Genomic DNA, 14,462 nt, shown 5'->3' with positions numbered 1-14,462 from the left:
AAAACTACCAAGAAGTAAGACCTCTACAAATGAAAAGTAAATTACAAAGAAGATCAACAGAATGCATTTAAAAAGAGCAGTGCACTAGGCATGAATCAGAAGATCTGAAATCTTGTAGCAACCACCAGTTCTGCCTGCCCCTTAAGTTATGAGATGGAAGTAAATTATTCCAGTTCTCTGATAAACTGTTATGAAGATCAAATGAAATTATGAAGCAGAAACCACTTTAAAAACTGTAAGGAACTGGCAAAGTTGAACTTTTTAAAAAAAATATAAGGCACTAGAAAAATGTAAAATATATCAACTATCAAGAAATATGAAAAATTATATATAAATTAAGAAATTTATATAAATTGTTAAGGTGGTATTAAACAACAGCCTGAGGAAGAGCTATAAAATTGCTCAGGAAAACTACAAAATTGGATACTGTGAAGGCCAACAGATGAGTCTCAGAAAGAAGCAACTAGAAGAGGTTGGTAAACCACAGTTGTAAGGGAAGAGAGAAAAAATTTTGGCGGGTGGTGGGGGGGAAACATGTATACTGATAATATAGGCAGAAAACAAAGCCAGTTTGAGATTTTACCACAATTATATTACCAAGACTTGTACAAATGGCACAAGGTGTTATCCATTACAGAAAATCCATTTTCTTTTCCTGAATGTCAGTGTTCCTGTCCAATAACCATATTCTAGTAACAAGTCTCATTCCCAGAGCTTTAGTTTTCTCTACCCTTTATAACACAGCCTCTTCTGTTTTCTAGTCCCTATGAGGAGCATGTCACCCCTTACCGAAATTCACTATTCTGACTTTGAAACCAAAATTGCCAACTGTATCATCCTGAAATAAGAAATAAAAGGGGAAATCACAGACTTAAAAAACCTACTGATTTATCTTTTATTTGGAAGATTTTATATATGTGTCTACATCCATTAAGTAATAATATATTTCTCCAGTTTTTATCAGTCCCTCCCAAAAAAGTTTTTTTAAAGACCTAATTTTTATCACCATGAGATAACTATCATGATTCCGGCTGAAAGTAAAGATCTTTGTTATTTCAGTTAAGCAGTGGATGTTTTTTTGTGAGTAAACAAAGGAGTTCCATTTTACTTTCTTTGGTAGACATGACTCATCAGATTTTTAAAAGATAGAAACAAAGAAGTGCTGGGAAGACTCAATCCCAGAAGGAGACTGCTAAAAAAAGTTAACAAAGGAAGGAAACTACCAAGGGGAAGGTCACCACTGATGGAAAATATGGTGAGGTCTTAACAAATGACTGCTAAACATGGACAAAACCACTCAACTATCATTTTTCCTTCACCCTGCAGAAGAATTATGTATCTTGAAAAGGTAGCAGACATCCAGAGGGAAATGAATGCTCCTTCTCCATTCCTAAGGAATCTTCACCAGCACCACATCCCTCACTTCTCTGTGCTCTCTCACTTATTCCATCCCACACAAGAAATGGGCATTTTATTTATCTTTTCAGTCTTTTTGGTGACTGCGAAGACAGAATTAATAAGATTTCTTAATTCTAAAGATCATCTTTAAAATTCTACCTGCTTGTAGATATAAACTACATTTTCCAGTAGCAATTTTATCAACATTAATGTTACTGACCCCCATCTGCCTGCTCTTGCTTATCTTTTCATTTTGTTAAGACACTGAGTGGGTAACGGGTGCTATACAGTTGTTGAGATCCTAACTCCTTTAATTGAGCTTAAAATTTCAGACAAAATGACATTTGAGAATACTACAATAACTTGGCAGTACAGCTGCTAATATTTTCAAAATCAAAATGAGTACGAGAGGGGCCATAACATTGGAGGTATTAAGTATTTTCCAGGTTTTCAAAATCAAAAAAAAAGATAGATTACAGAAATTAGTGAAAAGTGTGAAGTCATTCCTTGAGAAAATTCTAAAGCAGATTGTTGAGCAGATAACTGATACATATTTAGCAGCATGGAGTTTCGACACATATACGTTACTATATATCATATATACATATACATTATTATACCATATGTACAGATTATTACAATGGAATATTGTGGAATGTGATCAAAATGGACTTCAAGTCATTTAATCAAGAGTCTTGTAATGTGGATAAGACAAAGAATGTAAGTCGGATAATACCAAAGTTAGGGAAATTCTCTGCTACATACTGAATCCTGATTCGTGGAGATCTGGCACTCTATTGAGGCGGTAGGCCTAAAGGCTCTATTCTTTGATCTATGCTTAATCAATCATTTATATAAAGATTTAAAAGGCATGTTCTCTAAACTTCCTGATGCTGAGTGGGAGAGACACTGATGAAAAAATGTAGAATGCAAAATTATTTCAAAATTATGCAAAGAATAGGATACAAAGCTCAAAGAGGATCTCTTCTAAATCTAAATCCTAATTAAATGTCATCTTGTTGCTTTCACTTAATTGTCATAAGAATTACTTATATAGGCTTTTTATCATGTATACAAAACTGACTTTCGCCTATCAATGATTTAACATGGCACTTTTTTTCACACTAGATATTATTAAATTGATTTGAAAAAGATCACTGTAACTACATTTACCTAGTAAATAAATATAGACAATAGGCCATACTGGACATGTTCCGTCCATATCGAATGATCTCATTCTCCTGATTCTCCCACTTCTCGATCTCGCAGTTGGCATCAGAGGTGAGCAAACCCAGCTTAAGTCCAAGCTTTGCTATCTTGGCTTTCTCCTATAAGATATGCATTTAAATCACAACAATTTTGTTATTACCGATATAAATAGATTAGAAGTAAGACTCTAACAAAGTCTAACAGAGTCTGAAGTAAGACTCTTACCTCAGAGTCAGACTTGTCTGGCTTTAAGGATTTCAGGTTTGCATTATTCTTCTGTGACAATAAAAGAGTTAAGATAGCTTAAAAAGCAGTACAGTTAATTGTGAGGAAATACAATAGTAATAGAAAGCATAACAAGGCACCTGTAATAAAAGTTTAATTTAAACATTTTCGGTCTAAAACTACATTAAATTAAGTTAAAATAACTAATTGCAAGTACTCCACTAGTATGTGAGTTCAGCTTTGAACAGGAAGTTAGAATTCTGGGTCCAGGGAAAGCAGATCAGTGTCCAAGAAGGACATAAAGACTTAAGCAGTTTTTTCTGAGTCCAGTTATTATACCCCCAAAACTTCCTGGCCTTTCTGTTGAATTATTCTTATGAAATGAAGTAATAAAATTAGCAACTCTATGCAGTTATCCATCTCTTCCTAATGTTATGACTCTGGAATTCAATTCCTTTAACCAATTTGCCCTTTGAGGCTAAATTTCAGCACCCTCATTTCATTGACATCCTGATTCTGAACTTTATCTAGGTTGTATAGGAGATTGTACTAAGACTTTAGAGTTTAATATTTGAACCAATATGTTTGATAGGCCCTTATTTTTGAAACAGCAAACTTGGTCCTACTAAGCTATTAGAAACTCAGAATATATTTCCCCCAGGATAGGAGAAAAAATTGTACACTAGTCATGTTACCAAACTAGCCCACAGATGCCTATTTACTAGAAGAACAGAAACCACGACCAATAGCAAGGCTTCTTTGAGAAATACATTCAAAAGTTCTCTGGAGATGGCAGCCCAGGTTGGGCATTCCTCTCACTCTGCAACCTGGTGGGGCAGGACATTAAGGGGCTAGAAGATACGGGGAGCCTGTATCTTTAAAGGAAACATTTATTTAAATAATACACACACACACACACACACACACACACACACGTACGCAAAGTATAAATTATAATAAAACAAAACACTCATGTGCTCGCTTAAGAAACAAAATCATTGGAGGAGATAGATGGAGGGGAAAGAATTTAAATCCTTTCTTCAATTAAAAAAATAAAAAATAATAATGATAAATAAAAAATAATAAAATAAATGAGATTTTTTTAAAAAAGAAGAAACAGATAATCACCAATACCTTTGAGGTATATGTGTACCTCTCCGTTTCTTGTTTCCCTTTTTATTATCATGACTTGTTACTTCTGACCAGCTGTTCTGTCACCGGTTTTACTATAGAACAGAACAACTTCAACTTTTCCTTTTTTTCTACCCTGTAGTTTATATTGTTCATTTAACATAGCCCGTTTGAGATTTTTCTAATGCTGTTTACTATAGAAGAAATGAGAGAAGGTAAAGAACAGAAAATAAATATAGGGAAACTATAAAGTTACACACACACACACACACACACACACACACACAAATACGACTGCCTCCTATATTCATTAGAAAATAAAGAGAGATTATCAATCTCTTCTACTCACTCCCTCTTGTAAAATCACATAATTTGTATCTTTTTCGTGAGAAGACTATAAAACAATCGATAAGGGATTTGAGAAAATTAAGAATATCCTACAGGTTTTTAGGTTTTATTTTATTTAGACTCTTACACTCTGTCTTCTTCTTCTAGATCTAATTGTGTTTTCATTGTTTTTATTTTTACTTTTGGGAATTATTGTTATTATTATTAAAGTGTTTAATGAAGACACAGAGGGAATTGCCTGAAAAGGTGCAGAAGCCATCTTAATAATGTAACCAAGCTTGCCATCTAGTGGACACTCTTTTGGAATGCAGTCAGATATACCAGTTTCAGTTGTACAAAGCTAAACAGTTCAAGTTTCTAATTATAAATAGCATGGCATATTTTCATTGACCTCGGAAGCATTAAGAAAGTTCTTAGCTTGTAGAAAACGACTCCAGCATGGCCTTGTACATTAGATTCAAGATATGAAGAACAAAAAGACCTCTGACTTCAAATTATGGCTTCTAAATTAATCATAAAATCTGTTACCTATTTCCTCAACCCCACCCTCCCCTAAACCCAACACAAATAATCAGAGTGTGGACTACATCTAGACTGCTACTCAGAATAACAACTCTGAACAATGAACATTTAATATCCTGGGTTTTTTGTTTGTTTGTTTGTTTGTTTGTAATGTCAGTTAGCAAATAAGCAGCAAGAGCATATTTGAATTCTGAATAAAAACATTCTGAAATGTATAAAACTCTTCTACTCACCATTGGCTTTGGAAGCGAAAGGTAGCCATACTTCTCTCCTACAAATAACAGATATAACTTAAAACAAATTTTCTATTATATTTTATTTTTTAAATATTAAATAAACAGAAATGTTAGTACATTAGTTTTTATAGATTTGTCTATTAATTACATATAATTCAGGAATAAAATCATAATTTGGTGAACGTGAAGACTGTCAACAGTTGTATCTCTAAGACACCTATGTTGGTCAATCTCCAACAAAATGGCAAAAAGGCAATATCTCACTGACATTTCCTCATATTTACAACAGTTTCATTCACAGTGAATTCTTTCACAGCAGCCTGCCTCTAAGAAAACCAGAGTCTTCTTTTATCAGTACCGGTCATTGGTGCTTGCTTCCTTTTCTGCAAGTACCAGACCAAATCATTTACAAATAACCTCATCATGCATTCTCCTCATCAGGTAAGAGGACGAGTCTAGTGTCCAATATAGGAAGATGAAATAAAGCAAACAACGGACTCTTGGCTGGGAATTAACACACGGCAGGAAGCACAACTACTAAGGAAAGAAGGACGTGCATGACGTCCACTTCGCCCCGGCGCTTTCATCGTTCTGGCTTCTAGATCATGTATAAAGTCAGGTTCCAGTGGATGACAGATTTTTTTAAGACACAGTTTGTTATATCTGGAGTAAAAATTCAACATAAGATTTGAATAGTAATTGCTTCTTGGTTTCAAGGAAAATGTTTCAGCTATAATATATTAGGTGAAACTGTATAAAATTACTGATACTCAACAATTTTGACATACAAAAACAGCAATTTCATATAGTTCTATCTAATAAGAATAAATATAATGTAAGAATACTGAATTATGTCATTTCTTATAGAATGACTATTATATGAACAGGGCAAACCTGTTCATAACATTTAAAATTTCATCTAGAATTGCTGTTGAATATGGAATCTGCTAGCCACATGTGACTACTGATCAACTGAAATATGGCCAGTCTGAATTGAGATGTGCTGTAAGTGTAAAATACATACTGGATTTTGAAGTCTTAATATAAAGGGAAAAAAATGTAAAAAAAAATCTCAATAATTTTAAAATATTGATTATAAATTGAGAAGATAATATTTTGGGTATGTTGGGTTAAAACATTATTAAAATAAATTTCACCCATTTCTTTTTAAATTTCTCTTGTGCCTCCTAGAAATTTTAAATGACATATATGGCTGGCATCATATTTCTGTTGGACAATGCTGATCTAAATGGCAAAGTGTCATTATGGGTTAGCCTGAAAGCTTCATGGGAATAGCTTTAAGATTCAATTATTTCTTTGTAATGTCAGAATTAAAAGGGAAAAAACAAAACTTTAAAGAAGAAGTAATTTCCAAACCTTGTCTCCTAACCCTAATTTCATTGTGAGAAGATTAATAGAAAACTGTCATCAGGTCATGTAGAACCTCAAAATTCACCACCTATCTTAATTCAAAGTGTGAATCCTGTCCATAACATTGCTAAAAGGTGATCTTAATAAGCTAGAGAAAAGGGCACAATCATTACTTAAGTAAAATTAGCTTAAGTAAGCAATCTTGTATTATCTACTTCTGTGATCCTCTGTAGTGCCCATGACCCTAAAATGTTCACATTTACTTTCTAAAAGGGAGTGGGGGGAAGTCAGCTGTTTCAGTATCTCTTATTTCTCCACGGTACAATAGTGTTAAATCAGAAGGTAGGGGAAAATAAATGCAGCACAAAGAGGGCCTTTATATAATCTGGTTTGCTACCATTACCATTGACCAATTCTTAAACACCTGGCAGTTCCAATCTCTGGGGTCCTCCCATAGGTACTTTGTATTGCTCCCTACTCCCATGCTTCAGTTAGAATGCTTTACAGATTTGAAGATAATTGCAAACTTGATCATTCTTCAGACAGTTTTCCTCCAAATGCTATGTCTGCGAGGCTGTCCCTGTTTCCCCCAATTCTAACATAAACCAAGTTAAGTTGATAAAATACCAAAAAAGATGAATCTGAATCATTTTATAATTAATATTATAGTTTTTTCAATATGAGACTAATGATTGCCATTGATTTTAAGCAGAGCAAGAATATATTGACTCAATTATATTCAGCTATTGTATCAAATTAAAGAGGTAGTATAAACAAATAATATCTATCTCTGATAAAAACAAGTTGTAAACATTATAAGTTATCAGAAAAAAACAGGAATATCTGGGGGAAATATATTTGGTACAGATATTTAACTTACAGAATTATTTTCAAAGAATGACATCCTTTGTTTACTACTCCCTAAATCAATACCACAATTGTGAATCTTTACTTCTGAGTTTACACCTCAAGATAAATTAAGTGCACAATTAAATACAAAAGGCCCTCTCACGAGGGTACCAAAATGATTTCTTATGGAAACCTAATTGAGAAGTACTATTCTCATTTTCAACACCCAGGGCGTCTCTGCATCTCTACACAATAAAACAAATTCCCCAAGGACATATAAGCCTCATTATTTCAGTGAAGATGTGATAGACTATTCCCTATTAGAAGTATTCATAATTAGGTTTTTTTTGTTGTTCTTCTAGAGGGGCTCTATATGGCATGATTGATCAGAAAAAAAATTCATGTCCCCAGCCTCACTTAAAGTGAATCCCTAACCACTAAAGGATAGGCAGATTATTAGCTAACTTCAGGAATAGGATTGAAATATTCTAATCCAAACCCAGTTGTCAACTTCAAACCTTCCTGTACCTCTAGGATCAATCACTCATCAAATCCTACCAATATTACTTATAGAAGTCTTCTTACATCAGTCCTCATTTCCATTTCTACTATCATTACCCCATCATCTCTTATCTGGATGGGATCACTCCCTTGTCCAGACTCATACGTCCCCCCAGATTAGGTTGTTTTTATCCATAAGCATGCTCCTCTTCCTATACTCCTCGTTATGGTGTATGGCACCCCCTGCATCCAGTCTGCCAAGTGACAAATTATATGTAGAGCTATGAAAACAGGGCTACCATAAATACACCTTTAAAAACTGAAACTTAGTCATATTAACTCTAAGATGGTTCAAACAGCACAGAGGAAATTCAGCTTCCTTAAATGAGGGATAGAGTCTGTAAGCTATGAGAGGCTTCTTTTTGACATTTATTTGTCAAATTAACCTCAAATTCTAACTGTTGATACCTACTGATCACTAAGAAAAAGTAGAGTTTTTTTATCTGGTCCCTTCCAATATGAAGACCATGGTCTCCCTTGGTTGGCTAAATAATACTTGCAAACATATCTGGTAATTTTTCCAGTCATGGGAGTCAAAATATGCAGAGGAGAATTAAGGTCCCTAGAATACAGCAAAGGCTTTAAAATAATAGTTGTAACATCAGTTATGACAGTAACAAAAGGAAATCAGGATCTGAAAAATACACTCTGTCCTTCATATGGAAAGTAGTGGGCAAGTGCAAGGTGACAGGCAGGTTTGTCATAACCACACAGAACAGGAAGAGCCACCAAGTGACAGTGGACTCAGTCCAATTAATAATGACTAACCCAGAGTTGGACTTTATAGAAAAAGCTATTCCAAAGGGGGTCAATATAGGGTTTAGGGGGAGGGTGAAGTGGGTAAAGGGGATCAAATATATGGTAGCTGAAGGAAACTGGACTTTGGGTGGCAAACACACAATAGAATATACGGACATCAAATGATAATGTACACCTGAAAATTATATTATTGTATTAACCAATGTTAACTCAATAAAGTTCATTAAAAATTAAAAATATAAAAGCTATTCTTATGAGTTTCATGATAAAAGTCAGAATAAAGAAAATCGGTACAAGAAATCAACCAACTCTATCTCAATTAACCCCACATAGGATGCCTTTTGAACAGTTAAGTTCTTTGCCAGCTAAACCATGAGTGTCCCATGAATTGAATATAGCACAGTTTCTCTCATAAAAAGAAATTTCTGTTCAGCCCTAAGGAGGTTAAGGTAACCCTGACTTTTTTTAGGATAAGTTACACAAATCTAAAGAAGATATCATTTACATCATATTCGGCTTGAAAGTAAAAGAAACTACAGTAGCCATGTAGAACAAAAATAAGTATAGGACAGGATTTTCCTGTTTCAACTCTCATCTATCCATAGTGGATGCTAGTGCTATGGAAGACTAGGGGGCCACTTCTCTTCACTTCCTAATGAACAAGGCGTATGGATAAGCGGTCATTCTTTAAATGAGAATCAATTATATCACTTTACCTTTTACAATGTGAAATGTGCCTCTCATAAAAACCCATGTAACTATAAATACTTTATCAAAGCATCAGAATGATATGCCATTTAGACTATCACAGAAATCTTTAAATTGTAGCACCATGGTAAACTTTTATTATATTTGACAAATTATATCTATGAAGTCTACCATTCCCCGGGGGATTTTTAAGCATGTCAGCAATTATCCTAAGTTGATATTTTTTTAAATATGAAATGTTTAAATGTTCATATTCAGTAAAAATAAATATGTAATTTGATGTTACTGTGACTTTAAATGTGGTTTTATTTTAAAAAATAAGCATGCTTGACACTAACAGAAGCCATTAGAAGGGAAAAAATATATAAAAACACATAAACATAAATAACAGGACACAGTGCAATGTGAAAGAAAGAAAATTCCCAGTTGACATTAAAATAAAAAGTAAAAACGATGCCTTCCTGTACACTGGATAGTGCTATTGTACATGTTGAGGAAATACCGATGAACTTACCCACCATAGGAAATATTCCAAGATTATGTAGCCATCAAGGAAAGAGATTCCATCCATGTGTAAGGAAAGCAATTCGAAAATCAAATAACTACATTCATTTCATTATAAAATTAGTAGAATTAAATCAGATAATTACTGTATTGCAGAAGAACCTTTGTTTTAAAACTAAAGAATGATTTAGAAGAAATAGAAGATGACTTAATTTCAATAGGAAAACAAGATTGTTAATATTAATTCAAAGAAATCTACTACACTGTTGTATAACAATTTTTACTGTTTGGAAACTACAATAAAGGACACATTATTTTCATAATTTTTTTTTGGAAGACAGTTTACTATAAAAATAACTCAGTTGGGTTATGACAAGATAATTCATTTTGCATCAGAAGTTTGACACTAAAAAACTAGAGTTACATTAAAATCATAATATATTTCAATAGGTGGTCAATTTCTCACCTCGTCTTCCTTCAAACACATCATTGATTTCTCTTAGCAGAGTTGACATGTCACTGATTTGGGATTCCCAAGCTTCACAAAATACATCTAGGTTTTCTTTAGCAATTTTACTAGACGGATGCAATGTCAGTGTTTCAGCAGCAGAAATTATCTAAAGAAACACAATATAAATAGGTGTGAATTTCAAAAATCTTGGCTCTCAGAATCACATGGGAGACCGAAATTAAGTCTGTACTGTTCAAATCAACTCAATAAACAACTATGAATAATTTCCACACATAAACCCCATGTGGACGATACGGAGACACATGGTAGAACAAAACATATGATTTCTTATCATCTTACCTATAGTTAATAGTACATTATTGAAACAACACTTTATTCGGGGAGCAATTACCTTCATTCAAGAAAAACTGTTTCGGCGAAGTCATTTCCATAGCACAAGTCACAGAGTTATACTCAGACTACAAAGAGTGTACCGCATAATACAAAAGAAGAGATAGTAGTGGTAGAGGTGGTAGTAGTGACAGCAGTAGGTAGTAGTAGTGGTGGTAGTAATGGCAGTGGTAATGGTAGTAGCAGCAGCACTAGCATTGGTGGTGGTAATGGTGGCACAGTAGTATTTGTATTAGTAGTGGCAGTGGTAGCAGTAGTGGTGACGGGAGTAGTGGTGGTAGTAGTAGGGGTAGTAGTAATGGTAGGTAGATGGTAGTATTGTTGGTAATGGCAGTAGTAGTGATAATGGTAGAAGTAGTAGCATGCACTCGCATATCAGTACATTGTAGATACGTTCTTGAAATACTGTTAAATGCTCAATATACATTAATATTAATCCTCAATAACACACAAAATACTACTCTTCCCAAATCAGCATATTTCTAATTTTATAGTTAGACTGAGGCTCAGAGATACCAAGCAACTAAGACAGCAGGTCCTCCAATTAGGTTGTTTCATTCAGTGTCGTTATAATATTGATGAGATGCCGTATAAACTTAACTCTTGCTTATATCGATTAACCTATGGTAAACTCATTTTATTATATATAATTTTGTTTCACTTAAAGCCACAGAACCTATCAATGACATCAAGTGAGGACTTACTGCATATGGCTATTCGTTCACCTACTACGTGCCTGGCTCTGTACCCATGTTCCGGATGCTGGGGAAACAGGTGTGACTGAGCAGAAAAATGTCCCTGTCTTCATGGGGCTCACATTATAATGTAGAGAGACAATTAAAAATTTATAAATAAATTATAAGATATTTTAGAAGACAATAAATGATATGTATAAATATAAGGGGTGAGGAGGGTGGAGGGTATTAGGTGGACACATAATTTTAAGTTACATGCTCAGTGAAAAAGTGGCATGCTAAACAAAGAATGGGAGAAGTTGAGGAAGCCACAGGGAAATCTAGGGAAAGTAGTTTGGGATGAGGTGGGAGCATTTCTAGTGGGTCTGAGGAACAACCAGTCAGCCAGTGTGACTGGACCAAAATGAAAAAAAGGAGGGCTGCTAATGGCCACATGATGGAGGCACATACCCAGTAAGGACTGGACTGGACTCTGAGCCAGATAGGAAGTCATTGGAGAGCTTTCGCAAGACTGATATGATCAGAGTTATGCTACCTTCCAAAAATCAGAACTAGGTGCTCTTCCTAAGTGGGCATGGTCCCACAGGCGCAAGAGCTGACAAGCCAGTGGCAGCCTAATGAGTAGAACAAGGTTCTCCACCTTCAGGGAAGGTGGACACATGGCTTGGCTTGCTAGCTGGCTATGAACCAGATTTCAGCACTGCTTCTCTATCAACAAGGAGCCAGTGTACAGTGGGCAAAGTGTTCAACTGTGCCCTGGATATGATCTAACATTTTAAAGGAAGTATAAAAATGACATTGCTAAAGCAGAAATAACCAGAAATAAATACAAATTATCCTAGAGGTGTGATCTATTTCCTTAAATGATCCCTTTACGAGACAGATGGAAAAGACTAGGAGTAAAAGCTAAGGCAATGGGAACAGAAAAAGCTTCTCAAGTTATACAAGCTGACAACAGGCTCTATCATCATCCTGGGGAAGAAAATTTGGCTTCTCCTAACATCACTGCTGCAATAAAAACAGTAAACACAGAACTGAAACCAAAGAGCTGATTGCATATGGCAGGAGAGTCAAATCTTTTAGTTCTACTGAAATACATTTATAGCCCAAGCAAGCAGGACGACTCCCGATTGGACAAGCAAATATTAAAAGCCTTGGTTTCTCTCAACAAACAACGATACTCTAGTTATAATAAAATGTTCAGCAGATGATAACTGCTGGGAGTCACTCACATAAGTGACCCTTGAACAACACGGGGCACCGATCTCTGCACAGTCAAAAATCCACATATAACTTCATAGTTTGTTTCCATGATAAGCCTTTGACACTGTCCTCTACAGGAGAGCATATAATCATTTCCCAGAGATGCAACATGGTTCCACTGGAGGGCACACACCACCACCGTCTCTAAGTCACTTTCACTGTTCTCAACTATAAATCCAGAAGCTTGACATATATTGCAGTTAGGAGCAAGTCTTTTGGGCTGGCCATGATAAACGAAACAAGAACACCTGGTACATTGTATTTTGGGGCTCAGAAAGAAAGCCTGTCCCTCACTTTTTCCTTAATTTGACAGACACAGTATTAAATGGGATATCAATTTTTTAAAGGCTTTGAAAATTATAAAGATATAGAAAATTCAGAAAAAAATAATGTGCAATTCTCCCAAACAAGCACAAGAACTTTACTTCTGCATGTTCCCATATAGTCATTTTCTTATATATGTCCATTTTATATAATAGTAATTAGTGTATATATACAAATTTGGATGCTGCTTTAATCATCTAACATTTTAACAAAACACTTTCAATGTTGCTAATTCTAGTTTTCATAATATTATTTTAAGTCATATTATTTGCCTAATTTAAAATACTTATTTTGCTTCCAATTGAATCTTATTATAAGTAATGTGGTAACAAATATATTTTTTTGTTTTTTGTTTTTTCTCTTTAATCTCCTTATGTTCTTAGGAATATTTGTATGACTCGTTACATAATTACTCACTTTTCAAACATGTTACAACAACCTGCATTGTAAACAGTTTCATTAAAGTAGATATAATCTAGGGCCTCAGTTAAATGGGCCAATCTCCAGTTTGGCAGACGACCGGGTAATCCAAAGGAATGTCAGCTATGTTCCAGCACACCACCAACGAAAATTCCACTATCTTCATTTCTCTTGGTAGATGTGGCCTGTGGTTATGCAGAACCATTTATATCTTCCTTCCACACAATTTGTCATGACACTCAGAGAAGACCTAACACAGAAAGAGCAATCTGCTGTTCATCATACCTGTTGGCCAGTCACCTGAAATGTCTCCTCTGCATGAATACAGGTTATTTCAAGAGGTTCTGTCCCAGATACATGTCGCAACAATCGACAAGTCTACGAAAAAAAACGTATCTATAGGTCAACTTTCACATCCTCATTCTTCACAATACATGGTATTATTTTATAGTTAATAAAGAAAATACAACATTACAACCCAGAAAAATAAACTTGTACATTAATAAGAAATTATAACACTATACTGGTTACCAACGGATTCTCTAGGAAAGGGTAAAGGTAGAACATATTGTTTCTACTTCCAGCGGGATCATGGCAAGATGGTCGAGGACTGTTAGGACCAAAAGGAATCTTTGCAAGGATCTAGTTGTACCTACACATTTTATTTATAAAGATATCTGGCTCAGAGAAATGACTTGCCAAAGATCTCTCAGCTAACCTAGGTCAAATTACTACAGGTTAGATGTACTCTCTGCCAACAAAAAAAGTATCTTCCCTCATGGTCAATTACTTAAACACCTTTCACTGGATTTAACACTGGATTAGGCAAGACTGACGTGATGTGAGCCTACATCAGTGAAAATTATCGAAAACATTGAGACTTAAAAAGGAAGATTAGAAAAAAATTTTTTCATCTTTTAAAAAGATTTGCTGCAGGATTCCAATTAGCAAGTTTGCTTACAGCCATAGTACTTGTTTTACAAACAAAATAGCATCAAAACTATTTTTAAAAGGAGATGTATCTATGGTCACTTAAATAATGCTTTTTAGCAGGTTTTAGATATAATCAAGTAAAGG

The 14,462-nt window shown here is 34.6% G+C and overlaps 1 protein-coding gene across 3 annotated transcripts in view; it reads right to left on the bottom strand.

The window, feature by feature from the left end:
• Positions 1-14,462, bottom strand: part of CTNNAL1 (catenin alpha like 1) — a 53,996-nt gene that overhangs the window by 5,045 nt on the left and 34,489 nt on the right. For 2 of the 3 annotated variants that reach the window (XM_016130004.2, XM_016130005.2), the window contains exons 10-14: positions 13,671-13,763; positions 10,288-10,438; positions 5,067-5,104; positions 2,833-2,883; positions 2,572-2,726 (exon numbers count right to left, since the gene is read on the bottom strand). In XM_016130004.2, the coding sequence (XP_015985490.2) occupies positions 2,572-2,726; positions 2,833-2,883; positions 5,067-5,104; positions 10,288-10,438; positions 13,671-13,763 (488 nt within the window). The remainder of the gene's footprint in view (positions 1-2,571; positions 2,727-2,832; positions 2,884-5,066; positions 5,105-10,287; positions 10,439-13,670; positions 13,764-14,462) is intronic. The other variant, XM_016130007.2, reaches the window with a different exon arrangement.

Source organism: Rousettus aegyptiacus, unplaced genomic scaffold, assembly GCF_014176215.1.
Source record: "Rousettus aegyptiacus isolate mRouAeg1 unplaced genomic scaffold, mRouAeg1.p scaffold_m13_p_3, whole genome shotgun sequence".
Lineage (NCBI taxonomy): Eukaryota > Metazoa > Chordata > Mammalia > Chiroptera > Pteropodidae > Rousettus > Rousettus aegyptiacus.
This window is presented reverse-complemented; position numbering and strand designations above follow the sequence as displayed.